The 25,154-nt window shown below is 32.1% G+C and overlaps 1 protein-coding gene across 1 annotated transcript; it reads right to left on the reverse strand.

The window, feature by feature from the left end:
- Positions 1-1,166: 1,166 nt before the first annotated feature.
- LOC145326921 (uncharacterized) lies at positions 1,167-25,154 on the reverse strand. Its single transcript, XM_080170369.1, has 11 exons — positions 24,884-25,154; positions 18,605-18,675; positions 17,626-17,702; positions 17,040-17,073; positions 14,520-14,596; positions 12,518-12,547; positions 8,561-8,727; positions 8,150-8,234; positions 7,588-7,747; positions 2,511-2,636; positions 1,167-1,520 (listed from the first exon to the last, which is right to left on the reverse strand). Exons 1-11 carry the CDS (start codon positions 24,963-24,965, stop codon positions 1,329-1,331), a joined length of 1,101 nt encoding a protein of 366 aa, XP_080026495.1. The 5' UTR covers positions 24,966-25,154; the 3' UTR covers positions 1,167-1,328.

Below are 25,154 nucleotides of genomic sequence, written 5' to 3' on the forward strand. Positions count from 1 at the left end.
CGAAAATGATAGCTGGTTGTCTAGGGGTTTAATTTGAGTCTGGACAATACTGCGTCATTCTAGAGATGTTACTAATAGTACCTAGTGCTGCTTTGTTTGTCACTGGACAATACGGCGTCATTCTAGAGATGTTACTAATAGTATCTAGTGCTGCTCTGTTTGTCACTGGACAATACTGTTCATTCTAGAGATGTTACTAATAATATCTAGTGCTGCTCTGTTTGTTACTGGACAATACTGCGTTATTCTAGAGATGTTACTAATAGTATCTAGTGCTGCTCTGTTTGTCACTGGACAATACTGCGTCATTCTAGAGATGTTACTAATAGTATCTAGTGCTGCTTTGTTTGTCACTGGACAATACTGCGTCATTCTAGAGATGTTACTAATAGTATCTAGTGCTGCTATGTTTGTCATTGAACAATACTGCGTCATTCTAAAGATGTTACTAATAGTACCTAGTGCTGCTATGTTTGTCATTGGACAATACTGCGTCATTCTAGAGATGTTACTAATAGTACCTAGTGCTGCTCTGTTTGTCACTAGACAATACTGCGTCATTCTAGAGATGTTACTAATAGTACCTAGTGCTGCTATGTTTGTCACTGGACAATACTGCGTCATTCTAGAGATGTTTCTAATAGTACCTTGTTCTGCTATGTTTGTCACTAGACACTAATAGTAAGATGAAGGTGAATGCATTGTCCAATAAACAAGTACAACCTGTAAAGGTTAAGATAAAGATCGTGCAATCAAAGCCCTTGGTCTAATACTCGACCTAATATCATCTAATGGGCGTTAGAGTATTGCATCCCATTACTAGGGGGTGATGCCCTTGGGTTCTCTAGAAAAATAAAAGGAGAATTCCGCCTTAATAATGAACTAGGGTAAATTGCCAAGTTTTCTTTCTGTTCCATTATCAAATAAGACGACATTTATTGTATTATAAGACAGAATGCTTTATAATAAACACAATATAAATTTTAAACATATTTATAAATATAAAAATTTTAGATTTAATTAAGATTTGCTTAAAAAATGCTTTTTTGAAATCTTTGAAGGATCTCAAAATAAAAGGGAGTTGATACCCATATTCCCTACCACGTAGAGTGCAACGAAAAACGCTAAAAGGCTAAACTACTTTTAAGTTGAAAAAAATGCTAATGGAATATATATACTTTATTTACATAGAGATATAAAATAATACATACATACATTTTTCATATTATCTAATTTAATTTATTTGTAGAAAGCTTTATAATTTACAAAATTTATGAAATTAATGAGAATAATCTAAATAAAAATACTTTTACAAAATGTACAAAAAATTAGACATATACAGAAGTGCGTTCTTTCTTTCTAAATTGAGCATATTGTCCCTCCTTTCCATTGTGTTGGTTGTCTGCTGGATGTCCATACTGTTGGTTGTCTGCTGGATGACTATACATGGATATCTTTTTACTTTCCTCTTGTTCTATGCGTTGATGGTCTGCTATGTCGGCTGGGTGACCATATATAACCTAGAAAATTTTATTGCTATAAACATTTTTCAGGTGGGCCACCATTGGTATAGAATATTACTCAGAGAGAGAGAGAGAGAGAGAGAGAGAGAGAGAGAGAGAGAGAGAGAGAGAGAGAGAGAGAGAGAGAGAGAGAGAGAGAGAGAGAGAGAGAGAGAGAGAGAGAGAGAGAGAGAGAGAGAGAGAGAGAGAGAGAGAGAGAGAGAGAGAGAGATGGGACAATGTGCTGAATATTACATTAGTCTCCAAAGTTTTTTATTAACGTTTTCTGATTCGTTGGCTTGACATCTTTGGGGACTTTGGTGAATATTGATTGGTTGGTTGATTAAGTTGCGTGATCAAACGTTTCAACAACTAATTTCAATCTTAATAAGAGGTAATTTTGTATATCATCTTTGGGTATGTACATAAATTTTTCGGCTATTGTCTTTTACCTTTAGATTCCTGACATTACTACTCCCCCATTGAATGTCTTATAAACCGCGACTTTGGCATAATACGTAACGTAACGCATCCGCAATTTGTATGTTGGGTGATAAGTTCAAATCTCGGCCCAACAACGCGCCATAACTAAAGACGTTGAAAATTGCTCTAATGCAATGGCTGCTTGGTTAGGGGTAAGACATTAACATTTAGAGTAGGGTGTTTGCCCTGGCTCAAAAAAAGGCGCAAGGGCGAAGAGTTCCAGACTAAGGTTTTAAAATCAATATTGTATAATGTCCTATATAGGTTATCCAGGTTATTAACTGTCTAATAGTTATTTATCGCATCGTATTATAGTTAGCTTTCCGTGGATATCAAAATGAAAAAATATAAGATTAAAACCAGTTTTCCTAGCCCTGGGTGGCCGAAGACTCGGGCCAAGAAAACTTTTATGATTTTTATTTTAATATTCGTGGAAAATTATCTGAAATAAGATGCTATACATAGTATTCCAGTATGACTGAGAACTGGTTCTAATCCAGCGGAAATTAATCGGTTTCAAATTACCTTTGTAGGGCTTTGTTGGCGACCAAGATTGTCTGCAGGATGTCCATACACAACACGAACAGCTTCATACTCACTGGCTCCATTAGTACTATGGTGATGATGGCTATGGGGAGAGTCGTTGGAAGGTCCTGTTATTGATATTCAATCAATATTTTTGTTAAAAGAGAAGCTTTTCTATAATTAGGGTCGGTCCGTCCGTCCGTCCGGTACGGATAGCTCTTTTAGTTAATTTAGGCATGTTAGAATTGTCCTATCGATTTCAAACTTTGCATGGTTATAAACATTACCAGAATGTCCTTACGTCTATTTTAAACATGTTTATTTTTTTTACTTTTTTTAAAAACAATTTTTTATGTGATCTAATTACTGATTTCTAGGCCAAAAAGGACAATATTATAAGCGAAGCAACTCTATAATTAAGTACTAAAAATGTAAGCATGTCCATAAACATTATCCTGTATCAAGCAGTTTTTCAACAAATTTACTTACAATTTTGCTTGTCCGTTTGTCCTACCGGTTCAGAGCTTCGCTTTTATGGATATTGCCATCCTTGTTTTTTTAAAGTTGGTTTCCCTAAAAGTGCCTTGACGAGTACAACCAAATCCTCTTATTTTGAAATGAATAAAAAATGGATGGAAGGGGGGGGGGTTTGGCCGTTTTTCGTTTATTTGCTTATTACTTAAGATGATGATAGCAGGGCCTTGCAAGTTATTTTTATTTTTTTTACAGAGATTTTTTTAATTTTTTTTTTTGGGGGGGGGGTAATCACCCCTTTCCTTCCCTCCCCCCCCTTGGACGTCCTTGGATGTTAGGTTATATTTTTAGGGGCTGGGTAGGCCCACAGGGTTGGGGCATTGCAGTTATAGGACCCGCATGGTAGTCTCCCTCAGGAGTTATCAAAGAAGATAAAGTATAGAATAGAATCCAGGTAGAAGATTCTGCCTGGCTAGCCTGAAATAAAATTGGAACTTTTGAAAGCCCTAAATGGCTACAAGGCTTGTAGTAAAATCATATGATTTCAGATATTATCGAGAAATGATATGAAAAATAAATGCCTTTTTTAATAGTATACTAAAAGCCATACAGCCAATCGTCCAGCCATATTTGTGCTATTCACAATGGATTAAAACCTTATAGTATTAGCAAAACTTTAAACAAAAATTCATTTCAACATGAATTTAGTAAAAAAATGACTTTAAAAATATTTGGTTAAGAAATAATGATCACAGCATTTGTATTAGGGTTGCGCATGAATTTGTTTACAAAAAATCCTTAGCAGCTGATTTTTAATTATTTCAAGGTCTGAGAGTAAAAGATGTTTATATCCAATTATATATTTTTAAGTATTTTAATTTCAATTATTATCATAAATTATTTTATTAATTGTTGAGTTATACGCAAGTTACGTTTACATTTCGTAATCGAGTGATTACGCAAGTTGCGTCATAAAGTACATTGACAGTGGTGAAATGTAAACAATATTAGATAAACATAAATCTAATTTCTATGCAGTAGAGACATAAAGTTAGAGGAAAAATCTAATACTCTTAGATATACAGAGTGAGTCAAATAAAACTGAGTTTTCCGATTTTCAGAAACAACCAGAAGGAATACAGAAAAAATAATTATATGTCCTTGTTCTCTGTACAAAGGCACATCAAACTTGTAAAAGGTGTTTTTCATTATCTCTAAAAATGCGGCCTCTATGATAGGTGTATGGTGTCAAAAAATGACTTGTGTGAAAAATGTTGATCAAGAAAAATTGAAATAACTCATCTATTTTGTATAAAAAAATCTTAAAATTTCAATATTTATTTAGAAAAAGGTCAAAGAAAAGTACTTTAATGAGTTTTAAAGGTGAAATGCTTTTTGGCTCCTTACAAAAGCATTTTTAGAATACTGCAATTTGTCATTTTTTCATATTTCTTGACTGTGATGCATGTGGTTTAAAAGAATTTTCTATAATAACGTAGCTTATGGTAAAAAGAAAAAAAAAACCTTTTTATTTGACAAAAAAATCTCTTAAGATAAAAAAGTTATAAAGGTTTGAATTTTTAAGATAAAAATGCCTTTTAGAAGCCCTACCCTATTTAAATGAAGTTATTATGATGAATTATAACACACAAGTATAATTTGTCAAAAGGGGGCGGAGATTTTGGAGATTAAATCCGGTCATAGTCCAAATATAGAGGAAATTTGGGGGGAGGGGGGAGAAATTTAGGTAACAAGATGAAATTTTTCCGGTCATGAGCTGGTTTTCCGGTCATGGGCTGGTTTTACGATCATGGGGTGGTTAAATCTTAACAATAGTTTTTCATTTACCTTAGTTTTAATTATACCTTAAAGCTATCAAGTCATTACAATGGTTCGTGCGCAGTTTTCTCCTGAACAAAGGACTAAACTTATGCTTGACTATTCTAATTTAAGTGTGTTAAAAAAAAACTTTTGGCCAGAGCTTAACCAGCGGTATATGGAAGCATTTCCTATGTCTCGTCTGCCTACAAAGAACACAGTGAGAAATGTTATGAAAAAACAATTGTCAAAGTTTACAATGCACAATTGTAACAGTAAAGATTCTCCAGGCAACACTCATAGTGGCTGCACACGCACGGTTGTGACAGAGAGAAATAAGCGCAGGGTTAAAAGGATTATGGATAGAGATTCTGCAAAGAATTTAGGCCGTATTGGACGAGACCAATCACCAATCAACTCAGGCCGACGAAATAAACTTGGTATTAGTCAGACCAGCTGGCGTAGAATATCTGCCGAGTTGAAATATCATCCGTACAAGGCTGTCAGGCGCCAGAGACTATTGGATACAGATCTTCCCAGGCGAATCAACTTTTGGGCTGTCACGTCCAAACGGTTTGATATAATCTCACGGGACCTTTTGCCCGACCTAAGTCTGGTTATTTGTGAGGTCTAGGAAAAAAAATCAGACTTATGCAAAAGATTATAATTATAATCTTTACACAGAAAAATGGCACGAGGTGAGGGTTTGAGGGGGCAAAATGAGCCAACCAGCGATTTTTGACGGCGCACAGCGACGGTGTGCTTCATCCAATCCGGGATTTTTTTTTCTTAGACCTCACAAATAACCAGACTTAGGTCGGGCAAAAAGTCCCGTGAGATTATCTCAAACCGTTTGGGCGTGACGGCCCAAAAACCGCAAAAAATGGCCTAAAAATTGACCAGCCTGTCATTTCATCAAAGAAATCCATCAAAAAATCACAATTTGAAATTTTAATTAATTAATAACTTTTTTCTCATAAGAGATAATGACACAAGACTTTCACTTGGTGAAAATTCAGCATTGTGAGCCGCCTAGACTTTATATTTGGTGACCCTGGGGTGACGGGTTCAGTGCCCCCCACACCCACGAAGTGGGCATACTTTTGAAAATCACGTTTTTTCAGTTTATCTCCTTAAAGGAGGGGAAGGAGTCGTTTAAGAGACTTCAAGCATCTCTTTGATGTTGAACAACTTTTTGAGGCGGACATTTCTTTATTTATGTTTTATTCGCCTCCGGCTGACCGTTTAGCCGTTATTCGCCGCCGAAGGCGTGATTTTTGGCGATTTTTGCCGTTTCCGAGGTTTTAATGGACATTTAGGAGGGAAAAGAGTTGTCCAATCAAGTTGATGATGAATTACATTTTTGTAGGCAATTGCATTGGCTAAATTTCATGTAAAGTAAAATTTTTTGTACCTCCAACCGGTTTTGCTCCAGCTGAATCGATTTACAGATACCCCTTAAAAACCGGAAAAAACCGGTTTTTCATAAAATTCACGGCCGGTTTTGGCCGGATCCGGCTCAAATTTTGCATGGAGTCATCCTTTGATATTCCCAACAGTTGATACTTGACTCAGCAAGATCCCAGAAAAGTGTGGTATATCTAGGCTCCATGCCACACAGAAAGAAGAAACATTGCTTATCTTCACCGCCAGTTTGATGGCCGACTGATAAGCAAGGGAGCTGAAAGAGAATGGCCACCAAGATCACCAGATTTAAATCCCTGTGACTTCTTTCTGTGGGGTTATTTAAAATCTCGGGTTTATTATCCTAAACCTAACAATTTGGATGAACTGCAGGCAGCTTTTCAACGTGAGGTTAGGCAGATGGATCCTGACATTTGTCGTAGAGCAGTTCTAGATATCAGAAAACGTGCAGATCTATGCTTAAATAATGATGGAAAGTGCTTTGAAACATAGTCTTTGATTACAACAAAACGTTTGATTTATAATGTGATAATTTAATTTAAATAAATTGTATTTTTAAGATGTTAAATATTTACAATCTGTTGAATAAAAATTTTAATAATCAAAAAATATGTTTGTTTATCTTTTTAGAATGGTAGACATTTTTTATTATAAATAAATCTACCTAAAAAATACAAAATAATGGCCGAAAAAGTCATCACACACACTTTTTGAAATCTTTATGCTCTAAAAAGCGCGGTTGTTTTCAGAGATATTCAAAAACACCTTTTCTATGTTTAATGTATATTTTTATAGAGAACAACAACCTATAATTGTTTTTTTCCATATTCCTATTGGTTGTATCAGAAAATTGGAAAACTCAGTTTTTTCTGACTCACCCTGTATTTTCATTAAAAAGATATTATTTCAGTTTTGTCCCAACTTGACATGTGTACCATTCAAGTTTCATATTATGTTTTTATTGCGCAAGCGCAACTTTTCTTCAATATTCCCTAAAATATTTGAGGTTTTCATTTCTATTCCTCCTTATTCTATGGGAGTTATGCATAGGATAAAAAAATAAACACCCATTTATTTTCAATGTGTTGAAAAATAAGGGGCTGGTTTTTTTTTGCTCAATAGGCACTTTTTGGTAAAGCTGCAGTAAAATCAGATTATTCATATCTATATCCATACAAATGAAATCATAAATATAAGTGTAACAAGCTTATTTCGAACAGTGTAAAAGTGTCAAATGCCTTCAAAGGTCAAACTGACATTAACTGCGCATTTTTGGGTCATACAAAGTTACGACATTTTTATTTCATACATTTTATGTTTTTATTGAAATTTCTTGAAATAGATTAAAATATTGAAATATTCCTTGGCTAAACTGTTGATTATGAATATTTTGATCTTGATATAGTTGATGTCCATGCTGACACTGTAGAGATGGCTCCAGCTGACTTTGTAGAGATGGATCATGTTGATGGTGAGAGTGATGATTTAAATCATACATTTCTATATGTTCTTCCCCAGGCCTAAACATTTAAAGAAATTTATTAAAACACCCAAAAAATTCCAAATCTCCTTTTATTTTTTAAATTTTTTTGTTTGATACCGGGAAAATGTGATCTTTTCTGAGCTATTATTAGATGTAGAATGTAGATATTTAAAATTTTTCGTCCGTTAGTCCCTTTATTACAGTATGTTAAATTTTTGTTATTTTTGTTCTACTTGGTTTCTAAGTGCGTTTAGTGAGCATAGAAACACCCTATTTAAAATTTTTTTAGAATGTAGGGTCTGTACTCAATTTGGCCTAACCTATCATAATGTAAGGTAAAACACTAACCCCACCTGTTTTTTATAATCATGAGGGGGATAGGTTATGCTCGACTAGTCATTTTGAGGTAAATCTTTTTACAATTAAAACTTTTAGTGACCTGAACATATATTTTTGCATTTGAGGAAATTGTTGTTCTTGTTCTGGAATCTGGTAGCCTTGGTGTGCTACTCCATTGACTATTCCTTAACAAATCAAAATGTAATTATAATAATATGACTTTGAGATCATTTCCAGAATGGCTTTGAAACCGATTATTACCCCAATTGTGTAAAACCAGTTCTTAGCCATACTGAGATATTAAATATTCTATCGTATTATAGACACTTTTCCACACATGATAAAATAAAAATCATCAAATTAATACTTTACTTTGATTTGGCTATAGGAAATTTAAGAAAGAAATTGTTTTAATTTTTGTTAAAAATATTTTCCCCCTCTTTTTTTGATGACATTTGAATTACCTAACCTTGCCTAAAGTTAAATGAATATAGAACAAAATTATATAAACCTGGTGCTGGTATATATGGTGGCAGGTTCGAGCCCTTGTAGGGCATCTCCTCATCCCTTACCACTCCTCCATTCTGAGCGTACGGTACTTCAGTATGGGTACACCCGTTGGGCAGTAAATGGGTACATTTGGTGGTGCGCTGCTTCGGTGTTTGCTCCCGTGTTGTTCTAAACAATAAAAAATGAAAATTATTAGATTTTATTAAATGAAGTAAGATTGATTTTATACATTAACAGGTGTAAAATGAAAAATAAACGGCTATAAGAATTATTTGTCGGTTGGTTCATATGTAATGCGCGCATATGTTGCGTGATTTGTAAGACTCCTCTCTAACACACGGACACACAGTTCTAAAATAGTCTCTAGTGTAAATGTACTTAACAGAAATTCACTTTGTCTGTCCGTCAGCCATTCTGTAGCGCTACAGGTGAACATTTGATTTTCTCGTCTGCTATTGAAGATATAAACAGCTGAAATTTTAAGTTTAGATTTCTATGTCATGTTGACATACATATATATGTTGTACGTGTGTCTGTCGACTATGCTTTTAAAAATATAACCCTCATATGTTTAAGAATTCGAGAATTTCTTGGATTTTTTTTGTATATTCCTTCACGTTCTTTTCTTTCTTATGACAACTACGCATCTGCGAGTCCATTATATCAAGATGTAAAAAATTACACTCGATACAAAAATGAAGAATGGAAAAGAAAATCTAAAGTTTCGCTTCTGCAAATAATATTTTGCATTGTTGCTATAAAATACTAAAAGTTCATGGATTAAAATTTTTCAGAGGCATCTCTATAATTACAAAAGTCCATTTGTCCATTTGTCACCTCGGGGCTAAAAAAACTAGTTTTAATCTTAAAATTGTACATCCTATATCCGCGGAAAGCCGTTTATAATACGATGCGAGAAATAACTATTCAGATCTAAAGTATATTCAATATCTTTAGATCTGAAAATGTCATATGGGAAAGGAATTACAAGGCTGGTAATAAAGACAGATAGCTAGAGTTTCTAGAATCGCTATTTCATTTCTTCATTACATGCTTGTAACCCGTTTGTTCCGTTTGACTTTATATCTAAAATAAGTTATATATATATGCATTATTTTATATATATACTTTGCTACTTTTGGATTTTGTGATTCTTGTTTATTAGTAAACAATATACAAGGCGTAAAATTTATATTTTGAACAAATATTTTTCTTACTCTTTAGCAAATGTCAAATATAGTGTTCATTAAATGTAGTAAACAAAACGTCTTAGTTTTAAAAACAAGAACGCTCAAACGGAAAAGTAGATAAGGTTTGTCAAATGCAGTAAAATTATTTTTTCTCTCTCAAAAATACTTGTCAGGGCCTATAAGAAGCTATCCTGTAAGGGAGAATCATATCAGTTCAGTAGTTAGCGAGATCATTTGGTACACACACAGATCCTTTTACTTTATTATAAGGATGATATTTTATTTATATCTCTTGTATATATAAGATGTTTATGTACTTATTTTTGGGGTTTATGAATTCTCTCATATTTTGTGACTTTAGAAAGAGGATTATAGGCATTTTGTTTTGTTTTTAGAATAATCTTAGTATTTTAAGAATCCAGGACATTTACATCCATTGATGATAAAAAAAGAGCTATATTTTACATTTTGAATTAATATCATTCTTTGTATTTTAAGATCTACCCAACCAATTCACCTATTTGGAAATTTGGATTGGTCTCAAGATGGTTATTTTTTTAAAACCTAAGTCTATGATTTTAGTCAATATTTTTGCCTCAGATATGTTCTTAAAATTTAAAGCATTTTCTATCAAATATCTCTCATTAAATTAAGCAAACTGTTCTAAACTTATTTTGAGTATAAGTATGAGGAGAAATAATTATAAGGGATCTAAGGGTATAAAACAATGCCTGATGAATTGATGTAAATCCCAAATAATGATACCCAAAATTATCCTTTTTGTAGAATAAAATTATTGGTTTAAAAGGTAACTTTACAAAGTATCTCAGCAATGTGACGTCATAAAAATGAGGGATTATCCATCTCGTTTTTAGGGGTTTTCTTTCCCACTTCGCATCTCATCTCACTCATTTTTATGACGTCACATGTCTGATTTTTGAGACACTTTGTACAGTTACTTGAAACGTTTAAACTCTCTACTAAATGAACCAATCAGTCAAACTTGACTAAAGTTCCCAAAGTTGATAAGCCAAAGAATAAGATTTTTTTTTATAAAACTTTGAGTACTATAACATAACATAACAGTTTAGTGCAAGCTCTCAGAGCATACAGTCGCATGCACAATGTGAAAGCTGCAGTAAACTCACTTGTGACTTAAGTGAGTAACTTCACACAAAAAAATTATAAATATCAACTTTAGTTTATAAAAATATTTATTCCAAGACATATCTTCTAGAAACTACAACTCAAAATGGATCTAAGTGATAATATCTACAAACCCAATTCAATGTCAACCACATTTCCTAGACAATATCAACACTTCATCTTCAAAATTTCATAATCCTCATAAATTAAAATCGCTACTTTGTCACCTCCGCCTTCATTTATAAAAAAAAAATTCTTCAAATTTAAAATATTTTACCTAAATCGGCCACTTATTCCCAAGAAAATAAGCAATATTTCATAGTCAACTTAGCCTTCAAAAAATAATCTTCCATCAAATCTTCTAATTTAGCTTAATCTGCCAGACATTAGTTGTAAAATTATACTTACATCACTCACTTCTGTAATTCATAACAAAATTGGCCTAGCATCAGAATTCTGCTAGCTAAGGGAGGGGTTAGCATTTTTCTAGGTTTTATGTAGGTCTCCAAAAAATTGGTCCTTAGATTTACGCTTAATGAGATGGGGCATGAATCTATATTGACTACATATAATAATTTAAACTTCAGAGGTGTTTTTTTATTAAGTAGATTTAACAGCAAATGTCACCAATATCAACTGCAAACCTAAAATAATGTATCCTAATCGGCCACCACGTTCAATTCTTAATCTGCTAGACATTAGTTATACTTACATTATTCATTTCTGTAACAACATGACAACAATGGCCTAGTATCAGAATTTTGCTAGCTAAGTAGTGGGGTTTGCATTTTCAATTATAAGGGTCTACCAAAAAAAAGTCTTTAGATTATGCTTATTGAATGATGGGCAAGGGCATTTATCTATTTATGACTACATATACTAACCTAAACTTTCAGGAATGTCAATATGATTTAACAAAAATGTCAGCAATGTAAACTTCTCCAAACCAAACTACCGTATCCTAAACGGCCACCACATTCCATTCTAATAAATCACAGCTTCAAACAATTTAGACATCTAAATATAGAGTAGCTTCCTTCTAAATATCACAATAAAAAAATTTTATTTATGATACAATCAGCATAATTTTCTTCTAAACACACAAATCAGCATATTTTTTACATTTTAGAACTCTTAAATGACATTCATTATTTCTACAATTGTTTTACTTACAAAATTTCATTATAACTACATATTTAACTACAAGGTAACTACATTTATAACTACATTTCTATATATACAAACAAATTCCAATAGAAACACATAATAAACACCAGTTAAGTCACATTTAATTTAATGCAGTGTAAATAACTGCAATCATATCTCCAAGGTTTTTTTTTCTCCCTTATCAGATAACACAAACAGCGGGTTGGGTAAATCCTCTAACTTGACTAATGGTCATAAATGAGGTGTCAAGTCGCAATTATTTACTTATGACTGACTTTAAGTTCTATTTTGCATTATGATTAATTGTAATTGTTTTTTCTTCTATAAACTTACATAAACGTTGTCATATGTATAATAATTGAATTTGAAACATACATACTAGCATAATAAAAAGCCCATTGTCCTCTCTCTCTCTTCATGATTATAGATAAGCTGTGCTGTAATAAATAATTTACCTATAAGCTTGGTTTCCATCACTTTCTTTCCTAAACATAAAAAGGTATTAATATTAAGATATGTAACTACTTGCAGCTACGCCCCTGAAAGCCTTTACGAACACCAGATAAAAGAAAAAAAAGATTTTGAGACTTTTGAGAAGCTCCATTGTAAAGGAAAACCATACCGTTTCAGCGGTTAGCAAGATTCTTCAGTAGAGGCAGTCACATAGTCATAAAGATTATATTTTCAAACTTTTCTAATCTCCACATAACTTTTTCATAAATTATTTCAATATCTTACTGTTATTTACATTTTAAAATGATTTTTAAAAGCAAAGCTTTTCTATAATTAGGGTCGGTCGGTCCGTCCGTCCGTACGTCAGTCCGTCCGTCCGTCACGGATAGCTTTTTTCGTTAATTTAGACATGTTAGAATTGTCCTATCGATTTCAAATTTTGCATGGTGATTCCTTTAGTAGTTAGGTACGATTTAGAAAGCGTAGCAACTCTATAATCATTACCAAAATGTCCGTACGTCCATTTTAAACATGTTGATTTTTTTACTTTTTAAATAGCTTTTTTCGTTAATTTAGGCATATTAGAATTGTCCTATCGATTTCAAATTTTGCATGGTGATTCCTTTAGTAGTTAGGTACGATTTAGAAAGCATAGCAACTCTATAATCATTACCAGAATGTCCGTACGTCCATTTAAACATGTTGATTTTTATTACGTTTTTAACAACAAATTTGTATGTGACCTAATTATCCGATTGGTCTGATTTTTGGTATACTGATTCCTGGGACAACAAAGTACAATATTATAAGCGAAGCAACTCTATAATCAAGTCCTAAAAATGTAAGTATGTCCATAATCATTATCCTGTATCAAGCAGTTTTTCAACAAATTTACTTACAATTTTGCTTTGACTCTTATACATTCGCATTCTGATTATTAACATTAAACAAGCGTTAATGTCCGTTTGTCCTACCGTTTCAGAGCTTCGCTTTTATGGATGTTGTCATCCTTGTTGTAAAGAAGCTATTACTTGTTTCTTGTATCTATCTACAATGTTTGCTATGATTGAATATGTATGAAATACTAAATAAACAAATAACAAATCTTTTCAAAATATTAGACATTTACAAATTTAAAAATCATACTTTTTAAAAAACAATAATAGTTATTGCTAGCATCATATTGTACACAGCTTTCCGCGGATATAAAATGTACAATTATAAGATTAAAACAAGCTTTGAGATGCTTAAGGCACGGGCTAAAAAACTGGTTTTAATCTTATGATTAATTGGTATCGATTGAATACGAGAATAGTTATTTCTCGTATCGTATTATAAACGGCTTTTCGCGGATATAGAATGTACAATTATAAGATTAAAACTAGTTTTTTTAGCCCCGTGGTGCCGAAGGCACCGGCTAAAAAAACTAGTTTTAATCTTGTGATTGTACATTCTATATCCGCGAAAAGCCGTTTATAATACGATGCTAGACATAGTTTTTTCGTATGGATGAGAACCGGTTCCTATCCACCGGATTCGAATGAATACGAGAAAAAGTTTTAAATTATTTAGTCTCGTTTAAAGTAACAAATACTATTCTGTTTTATATTCTAATTTGAAGCTTTTTATAGTGCCTATAAAAAATGATGTCAAACAGGCCTACCATTGATCAATTAAATGTATACTGGCTTGCCGTTGGTTATTTAATCTATGTATTGGCCTTTCAGTGGTCATATGTATTGAATGACGTCATTTTTTTATAGGCACTATTAAGAGCTTCTTTTAATTTCAATTTAATAAAAATAATTATAGGAAAAGCTTCGCTTTTAAAAAATGATGGGTGCGTTCCCACAAAGTACATAGGGAGCACAGAACCCTCCCCACTTTTGAAAATTAAAAAAAAGGTGGGGGCAGATATTATGTAATTGTACTTGTAGGGGCAGGGGGGTTCGGTGCTCTACAAGGCATTTAGAGGAATACCGCCATATAATGTAATGACAGTACCTTTTAGTCCAGCCACAACCCTGCATTATCTTGGTATTCTCTCTCTTTCTTTTTCTCTCTCTCCTTCTCTCCTCTATCTGAAAGATAAATCTTTAGTACAGTCCTTTCATAATATCAACATGTAGAAATCATATTCCAGTCAGTGGCTTGCGAACTGAAGGGGGCATTTGGGGCAATCGCCCCCCCCCTAGCGACCAAAACGCCCCCCCCTGCCCCCCCCCTAAATGTTGAAAAATGCCCCATTTTGCCCCCCCCTGGTTAACAAAAATGCCCCTTTTTGCCCCCTACCCTACAAAAAGCAAAACTATCCCAGTTTCCAAAAAAAAGATCAAGAAATACTCAAAAAAAAAATTTTGGCGCCAAACAGATAGTTACTATTCATTTAACCTTACCAAATTTTTTAATTAGTGTAGAAATTAGGTTATAATCTTTTTCACTGAACATAACAAACCAGGTATTAGGAAGTATTTTATTTTGTATAATATAAACTTTTTACCAAAGAAATTTTGTACATCCCCAATGATGATACACAAAATTACCCCTTATATAGATTACAATTAGTGGATGAAATGTATGGAAACTCGACTTAATTAACCAACCAATCAAAATTCCATTAAAGTCCCCAAAGTTGTTGAGCCAAGGAATAAGAAAATTTTATATAAAATAATGGATACTAGTGTAATAAATAGCACAAAAACCCTTCCCTTCCTGCATATTTGAAGAAAAAAATTTCCGCTTCGCGCACTTCCAAATGGTTTCTGCTTTTTTTCACATTGTATATTTTGTTTTTATTTCTATAAAAACATTTGTAAACAACAAATATTTAATCAAAAAGTTATTTTATATAAAAAAGGAACAGCGTTGATATTTATCTAAGCCTTTTTCTCAACACTGTATGTCTGTCTAAATGAATAACTATATATGATGTCATATTATTTTCAGGATAAGTTTATCATTTTTATTGTGTACATACTCTTACAAAAAGACATGTTTTTTTTATGACAATTTTCATTAAAAACCCTTAAAACTAACTACACTCTATATTCCTAACTTAATAAAATACGCCACTCTTGTTGTCTTTAATTGATTTTAGTTCAAAGGGGGAGTAAATATTTTTAGGTGCGCTTCACGCACCGCCCTTATAAATCCTTGGAAACACCACTTAATGAAAAATTAACAGAGTTTTAAAGTGCCATTTAAAGAGGGTAGGATTTGTTGATATATCATTTTTTTGCTTCTCTATAATTCACTATGGCTGTCAGTACGTAATGCTATGGGGGAAATGTTATTTTCTCAACTGCAATTAAAGATAGAAGGTTAAAACTTAATGTTAACATTCCCATTATTATGGAGTATAATTAACTATTAAAAAGTCATGGAGGTCGGACTGCTTTTTAGGACGTTTTTGGATATTTTTGTATCTTTTAAACTTTGGGTATAGTCCCTTTTGTGACATTGCCTCTTAAGGTGCATTTTGTTGTATTTTCACAGTAGCTTTTCCCCTATTTATAGCTCCTGCGGGGCCAATTGCCTAACCCTGCGGGAAAATTACCTGACCTAACTTAACCTAGAATAACCTATTAAAAGCGTCTATGAAAATACGATGAAATGCCCCTTAAGAGGCGTTGCCACAAAAGAGACTATACCCCAAAGTTTTTCATATTTTGAAGAGATTTTTATATCTGTAGATGAAAGAACAAGTAATTTTTTATATTTTTTACATAGTTCTTTATATCTTTGGTTTTTATGGTATGAAAAATTTTTTTGTGGATTATAATATTAAAAAAATTAAATTTCTCACTGTTTCGAGCATTCAGTATGTAATTTTTTTTTAATGGGGTTATTCATCCTTCCTGCTGAGATTTTATAACATCTCCTTCCATCCATAAAAAAATGTTTTGTAATGGGGGGGGGGGGAGGTTAAATTATCATATGTACTTTTTTTTCAAAGATGCTTTCTAGCTCCCTTCCCTTTGGTCATTGCAGGGTGGGGAGAAGGGATGGGGAAGAAGAGATGGGGGGGAAGAGATGGGGGATATAAATGGGAAATAGGGATGGGGGAAGGGATGGGGAAGAAGGGATAAGGACTAGAAGGCCCATAATCAAATAATCCCACCCCTTAAAACGCCCTTATTTAAAATTAGTATATATAATCAAAATGCCCCCCCCCTAAAGCAAAGTGCCCCCCCGGGGCACTTTGATTTAGGGGGGGGGGGGCAAAATTTTACAAAATCTTCAAAATGCCCCCCCTAGACAAAGTGCTTCGCACGCCACTGAATTCCAGTATTTGTTTGAAACAGATTATTATCAGCCGGATTACCAGCCTTACTGAAAAATCATGTATATCATCGTATTACAGACAATTGTCCACGAATAATAAAATAATAATCATAAAATGGATAACCTGAGCCTTTGGCTCTAACAAAACTGGTTTAATCTTTCATTTTATACCCATATTAGTACCCTTCTGAAAGGATGAGCTGCGGTGAATTGAACTTTTATTGAAAATTAATGTTGTACCTTATCTCCTTCTGTTATATTCACATACAACATTCTAAAAAATCAAAATTAGTATTTACATTAACAAGTTTAATAAATCAAGTTCAACTAATATTTTTCAAATTATTTAAAAGATTGGGATACATTCATATTTCAGTTATAAAGTTCAAACGCTCAACCAACTTGGGAAGTGAGGTTTTAATCTATGTCATTAAGGGGTAAGACAACTGGCATAGCATATGAAAAAATGTTTCGAAGAACTAGTGTTTTACAAGAAACATTGTGTTGTACAATGTTTCACTTCCATTAATTTGATTGCTTAATCTGTTTGAAAAGGATTCCAGGACAAACGCAGGAGTGACAAACGTCGGAGTGGACAAAATTATATAAAAATATTCTAAAATATTAAGACAATTAAGTATTAATATACAGTTTAGGTTACGTTAAAGTATGAATATACAAATTAGGCATTTAGAAACCTACAAGATGTTTTGAAATAGGTTAGGTAGGTTAAGTGTCTACTCTGACGTTTGTAACTCCTGCGTTTGTCCCATGACCTTGAGAAGGTTTTTTACTATTGTACTCGAGCATCCAATGTAATTGTTACCTAATAACAACTAACAGAATGATGAAAAGAATGATGGCAAGTATTAACCAAGCCCACCAGGGTAACTTTGATAAACTCTGAAACAAAGAATAATTATTAATTTTTGGTTTGGGATCTAAATTGAAATAGTGTAGCTTGTGATAAGCAGCTGAATTTATAAATCAAAAAAGATATTTTGCATTTTAATATAAAAAATAATTGGAATCAGATGTTTAGGTTGAGAGTAGGGAGCTTAACAGAAGTTTAATACACCCGAAACAGAAGATTTAGATATATCAGACCCATCTGACATATAATCTTGTTGATAATGTTGTTTACCTAATATTCCTTAAAATTTTAGAAACTTAAGATTTGTAAGATAATAACATATTTAAAAAAAAAACTAATTATTTCAAGACGGAAGCATTGTAGTTTTTTTTTATTAATCAAGATTTTTTAACGCATGTGTTTAGAGATATTTTTTAAATTAAGAACTAGAGTCCAATTCTATAAATGATTCAGTTACTTTGTATTAAAGTTTCTTCAACTATTGTTTTATCTGTCTTAGTTCTTTCTCATTTTAATGAAATCTTTTGTTAAGAGTATTTTTTTATGTCATAATCTCAATGAGACTTTCTATATAAGTTTTCTTTATTTTCTTATCCTTCTTTGTAAGTAAAATTTCCTTATACAGCTATTTAGAATATGCTGAGTTGCTAATAACCTAAAAAGTGTCATTTCAGAATTGACAAATTTTGTAATGTATTCAATGGAAACTTAATAAAAATGCTTGTAAATCAATTTTGTACTTTATTTCATATCTGGACACAGCAATGTTTTAAAAACATCTTTTTTGAAAAATTGACAAATATCTTTAGATTATATGACTTTTTGATATTGCTATAAATATTGCATTTTTGTTAAAAAAACTACATATAAATGACAAACAATTGATTATTATAGGGTTTTATTTATGTAAAGACAAAAATTATAATTCTACCTGAGCATGTCTTTCCAAGCAAGCTTCCTTTTCCTCTGGCTCCAGGAATTCACATTCATCATACACTTTAACTGAAATATAAATAATTGAAAATAATTTTTTTCATTATCCAATGTGTAATAATTCTAATATCTAAGCTTGGTCTTGATGGCTTTTTGGCCGGTCATGCATAGCACAAAGTTTTTTTTTTATTTTTATTTGTAAATATATCTCACCCCACATAAAGTAAACTTTATTTGTAAGATGCTCAGAGAAATTCAAATCATTTTAAAAACATGTTGCCACAAAATTAAACCTTAAAATGCATTAAAATTGCATTAAAGAATCCAAAACATGAGAAAAAGTTTTCTAACAACATGTTAGCACAAATATTGAACAATATTTTTTCTAATGTACTTTTTTATGTGACAAATAAATTTACAGTTTAAACAGTAAATTTTGCAAGTTGAAAAGAGCTATTAGGAAAAAGTTCTTTATTCATATCGCCCCACGAAAATATTATTCTCACCAGGGGGGCTAAAAAAAAAACGGAATTGGGATTGAACTTTAATTAAAGAATCAATATCTGATTTCTTGCACCAGATTTTAATGTACTCTAAGAAAGTGTTACATGCATCTGGCTAAAATAAAGATATGCCCCATCCATCCCCTATACCCAATACCCCACCCCTCCTACTGGATGAACGAACTGACCTATACATGAGGTCCATATTAGCAATCTAAATTGACGACAAATTTTCCCCCATCAATATAACCACGAATTCTATATCCATTAAGGTGGTATAGATCATATTGCTTTCCCTAAAAGTATGCTAGAATCTAACACAGTCGTTCTTGCTTGTTTTATTTTCAAGGGCGTTGTTATTTATGTCTTCAACTATTTAAGAGTAAATCCGATATGCTGAATTTTAATTTCCAAATGTGTACGCAATTTTCGCAGTGTTTCCTCATCCTATCTCAATATTTACTACTGGCTAAAAAGTCTTAAAACTTCCAAAAAAAATTTTGATTTTGAAAATTAAAGTTTTGAATTTATAAATCGTTTATACGTTCAAAATTTTGAAAGTTTGGAAGTTTGAAGCTTTTTAAGCTAGTTGTAAATATTGAGAAAGGATAAGGAAACACCGCGGAAACTTCGTACACATTTGGAATTTAAAATTCAGCACATTGTAAATCCATAAATATGCAAGAACAATTTTTAAGTTGTGTACAGAATGAATACCATTTTTTGGTAATCTACTTTATAAGACACCTTATTCCTTGTTATTATTTTTGATTCAGTAGGTCTCTGCTCTATCTAAAATATTTCTAATAACATATTAAGACTTTTTTTGGGTTGTTTGTTTCTGCCTTATACAAACTTCTTTAATCTGCTAAGGTACATTTGACAAACTATACAAATATGTGAAATACAATTTGCAGTCAAAGTAAATCAGATGTTTTAATAGTGCAATAAAATTTGTGTACGTCAGCAAATTTGTGTGTATAAGGTACACTAGCACACCAACATTCTTGAAAATGCAATTTTGAGAGTTTAAACAGTACATCCTTAATTATAATTTATTAGCGCTTATTCTGAAACCAAAGCTTATCTTAGCACACATGACGGTGATAGGAGTTCCAATTCAAATCTACATGTATAGAATCGAATTTCTCATTCGCAATAAAATCACGCAATTTTCCCCTGGTTGTGTTAGTTGGGAGATTATTTATACTTTTCCTCAATAGTCATGTACATGACACTAGTACTACCCTTTTCCCAAGGTCCTCTGTGGTGAGCGTTATTCATTATTGTGACTTAATTTGGGACACCTGCCATACCTAACGACGGTGAGTTAATAATGAGGGGCTCTCAAGGGATAGTTGGCAATGTTTTTCATAGGACCATATTTCAAAGTGGCACAAACCTTCCCTATGAATAGCCTAAAACCTGCATTCGACCAACAATAGAAATCCTAAATATTGTAGAATCATCGATCCAGCCGTTTATGATTTTTGAATAATCATACACACAAATTGCTATTTCATATTAGTAGAATTTTATCAGTTTCTGAAGGAACGCTTTTGCAGGATATCAATAGATAACAAGCAATTTCACCTTCTTAAAGTTTTCTTTTTAACAAGAAACAAGGATAAATATATGCTATGCTATCTATCTTACTAGCGGCTGTGCCCATAGCATCCAGAAACTGTGCATTCGAAGGGAAGTAGCCTGATGCCAAAATCCTAAAATAAAAAACCTAAAACCATCCTTAGACATATGTAAAGGAAGATCCTTATCAGTTCAGTAGTTACCGAAATCTTAAGATTCATACAAATAAAACCTTATTCCCTTATATAATAGCATATCCCTTACACAAAATTGAACTCACTATGTTCATTAAAGGGTTTTAGAATATCTTGTAATTGATAAAAAGGTTGAAATTTCGCATAAATTCCGTAAAAGTTGGGTTCATAGTATGCGTTTGGTTATAACTAAGATCAGTTTGACCTAATAAGCGCATTTGACTGGGAAGCTTGAAATTCTTTGTTCATTATATATTCTTTGTTAAAACATGAAAATTCATCGAAATAAATATCATTTTTCTTTTCAGTGTAAACAATGGCATGAAGTGTAGCTATTCTCCAAAATTGGAATTAAAAAAAGTTAAAATGTACATGCGTGTGTAAAGAGGTATTTAAGTATTTAGTTTTATCTAAAATAAACTATTTTTGTTCAAAACATAAGGGAAAAATAATAGGTCAATTATTACATGGATATTACACCAGATTATCATGTACTCCTATAAAGGGAAACATCCCCGCCTCTCCTAGTGGACGAACAAACAGACCAATAAGTGATGTTCATGTCAGAAACCTAAATTAACAACAATTTTAATCCCTGTAATGATATCCATTGCTAGTTTGTGACACCCAATCAAGATTTGATAATAGTTATTTATCGCATCGTATTATAGACAGCTTTCCGTTGGCCCCGTGTTTCCAAAATCCCAGTCAAAGAAAAGCTGGAATTTATTTTATACGAAGAAAATTATCTGTAATACAATGGCAAGTATAATTAGACCAGTGCCATCCTTCTCCCACCATCTCCTCTGTAATATAGTACATAATAATTATAGGCAGGCAAACTAAGAGAATGTAAAATATCTTTGCTATAAAAAATGTATGAATTTTTATTTTGTGAAAATATATCTGTCAAATTATGTTCAAAAGTGGTAAACAATATTCAAATGGATGTATGTATCAAATATATTTAAATTTTATTTTCAAAGCTTGGCTTTTTAAAATTTCTGGTCTGTTGGTCTGTCCATACGCCTGAAAATTAATATAAGAATATTCAATTTAAAGCTATTTTGACAAAAAGTGATACAATGGAAGTTTTAAGATAAATTTGAAATCTTGATTCTCTTAATAATTTTCAAAATTTCAGTGACAATTGGTATAAAAGAAAATAGATCCAAATCAGGGTTCGGCAGCCGCGCATCACCCGCCTGTCAGCCTCAGGGAAATCAACAGAAAGTCTAAACCTGACTTATAAAAGAAAATCCCTATTTTTAAAAAAATTGCAAAGCATACAAACGTGTTTCAATTTGAGGCTTAGTAACGGCTGCCGAGCCCTGCAAATTTTAAATGTAACTCAATCCAAATACAGCATCTTGTATCTGAACAATTTTTTGGTAACATTTACAAAGAATATATGTTTATTGTCCATCTTTCTTGATAAAATTTCTTTTCTTCAATGTTAATAGATTTTTTTATTTTCATTTGTCCGTTTCTTGTAAGTAGAGCTTAGCTTTTGTGGAAGTGTCATCCTTGTTTTGAAAATTAATTTTATACATCTCATACGCTAAAGTAAGGGTATGTGCGTGTACGTGAATATTTATTCCGAGCCATACTGAGAAATCATATCGTATTATAAATAGTTTTTTTTCAGGAATGATAAAATAAAAATCATTAACTGTGTACCCTTCATGGCCATCTATACTAGAATTAATGAAAAACTTTAAAGAAGGACGATTATGTTCATAATGATCACAGAACTAATAATTTTATTTTAATGTTAAAAAATGTATTTAGTTATTTCTCGCATCATATTATAAACAGCTTTCCGCGGATATAGAATGTACAATTATGAGATTAAAATCAGTTTTTTTTCAGCCCCGAGATGCCGAAGGCACGGGCTAAAAAAACTGGTTTTAATCTTATGATTGTACATTTTTATATTCGTAGAAAGCTGGATATAATACGATGCTAGACATATTTTTTCGTAGGGATGATAACCAGTTCTTATCCAACAGATTCGAATGAATACGAGAAAATTAATTATATCATTTTGATTTTAAGAAATATATATCTAATTCAACATAAAATAAAAGCAGAGAGTCTGACTAAGTGACGAAGGATTATTCGATCTAGTTACAGAAAAGCATACTCTTTGAATCTTATCATAATAGACATTTTAATTGTGAGTCAATAAATTTTGTTGAAATACAAGAATCTGCTGAAAACTTTAAATTACCTCGTCCTGATAAATTATTTTAGTGACTTTTTTCTTTCTTTTAATCAAGATTAATTATTTGTATAGGCAAAGCTGCTATATACTTTACTTTTGTATGTATGTACATCAGTCAGTTATTTATTCTGTCACTTATTATTATCTTTCTTAGAAAACTACGTACATTTATTACCATGTAACAAAAAAAATAAGAAAATTTGTATCAACAATTAAGTTTTATTATTTTCTTTTTAACAGATGCTAAAGCTATTTTTTTATCCGTTTTTTTTAACAGGTTATATGGCTTCTTTGATTTGAACTCAAGGACGTCCAAGGGGTGGGGGTAACAAAAAGCTTCGGCGACCTTACTTGAACTCATAAAACTAACTTGCCATTTCAATTACAAGATTTAGAAAGGGGCATTATTCTTAAAAATAAACTATAAATTAAACTAGCTTTGCTATAGAAAATTAAGTGCTCTATTAGAAATAATTAATTAAAGGCATTTTTTCGTGGACAGGTATTTAAAAAGAGATATGTTTTACTGGCCTATAGTCTTAATTAGCCATTAGTTTTCTGTATGTAAACTCAATCGGTCCAGCAGCAGTTTGCGAGATCTTTCAGAACACAAAGTCAAACATAAACACATAAACATTCCTTTGCTTATAGAAGACTATTTTTACTAGCGAAGCTACTCTATAATTTAAAATGTCCGTCTGTCCGTCCGTAAGTCTGTGAAACGTTTTGGGAGAAACGTGATTTTCTCAGTTACGTTTCAAGATTAGACGACTGAAATTTTCATGGATTAAATAAGTTAGCATTCTTCATACTTCCATCAAGTTTCATCAAAATTTGCTTATTGGTTGGGTTAATCGATTCCTAGCTTTTCACGCTATAAATTTTAAAAGGGTTCATGATATATTTTTCAAGTTTTAAGTTATTTTTTTTTATGAATCTGATCTATAGTTATATTTTCAGGATGTCCATCCATAACTTTGAGCTTCGCTACTTATGGAAGTTGTCATCCTTGTTATATGTTCTATTTGTTGTGTTAAGGTTGATATTGAATAGGAAATGTTAAAAATGTTTATCAGATTCAGATATATGCGATAGTATACACAATCCCTTAACATAAAACTAGGGCACATCAATTCCCCCATCCCCCTGAAGTATTTTATTTGTTTTATTTGGATTTTGAAAATCGAATTAGTAATTTTTTTAGTCATGTTGAATTCAAGTATGTTTCGCAGATTTCTGGTCTTAATAGTCAATTTTTGAAATTTACTGTTTTAGGGCAGGGGTAGGCCCGTAGGGTTGTTTTTGGATGGATTCCTCAATTTACAATACAAAATGATTTTTCATTTTTGTAGTTATTCTTATCTTCTTACTTTTATATCTTTAAGGAAAAGGACGCTTGCAGATACATTTGTCTACAACCACCCAAGAATAGGTTTCAGAGATTCTAAGTAACATTGCATTAAGGCTTCGAAACCGATTAATATCCTCAGGATAAGGACTGGTTCTCAGCCATACTGAAAAATCATACTCAGCAAAGTATTACTAACAACTTTCCACGCATATTAAAATAAAAATCCTAAAATTCATACCTGTTTTTATAGCTCGGGAATTTGGCCCCTCGGGGCTAATAAACTATGTTAATCTGATAACTTAGTTTAATATTATTATTATAATTTTAGTTTAATATAATACTTAGTTTAGGATTGACTGACTCATCCTAAAAGTAGAAATGCTTTGCTTTATATGTATGATAAAAAAGGTTTTACCTCCCGAATGTATTATTTCATCTGAATAAACAATTTTCACCGTACAAAAACAACAAAAGAACAACAAATACATTTTTAACATTATTTTCAATACTTTTTATTATAACTTTTCTAGGTCAATGTCTTCTTCTAAATTTCATAACTAATTTCTTATTGGTGGAAGAGTTTGTTTATGTGTCACTTTCACTATAGAATAATTACTGATGTGCAATTTTTGTCATGCATACATAGGTATGGAGAAAATATGTAGTTATGTAGCTTCAGTGTTGCT

The sequence above is a fragment of the Acartia tonsa genome, chromosome 8, assembly GCF_053477335.1.
Source record: "Acartia tonsa isolate MP-2025a chromosome 8, ASM5347733v1, whole genome shotgun sequence".
Lineage (NCBI taxonomy): Eukaryota > Metazoa > Arthropoda > Copepoda > Calanoida > Acartiidae > Acartia > Acartia tonsa.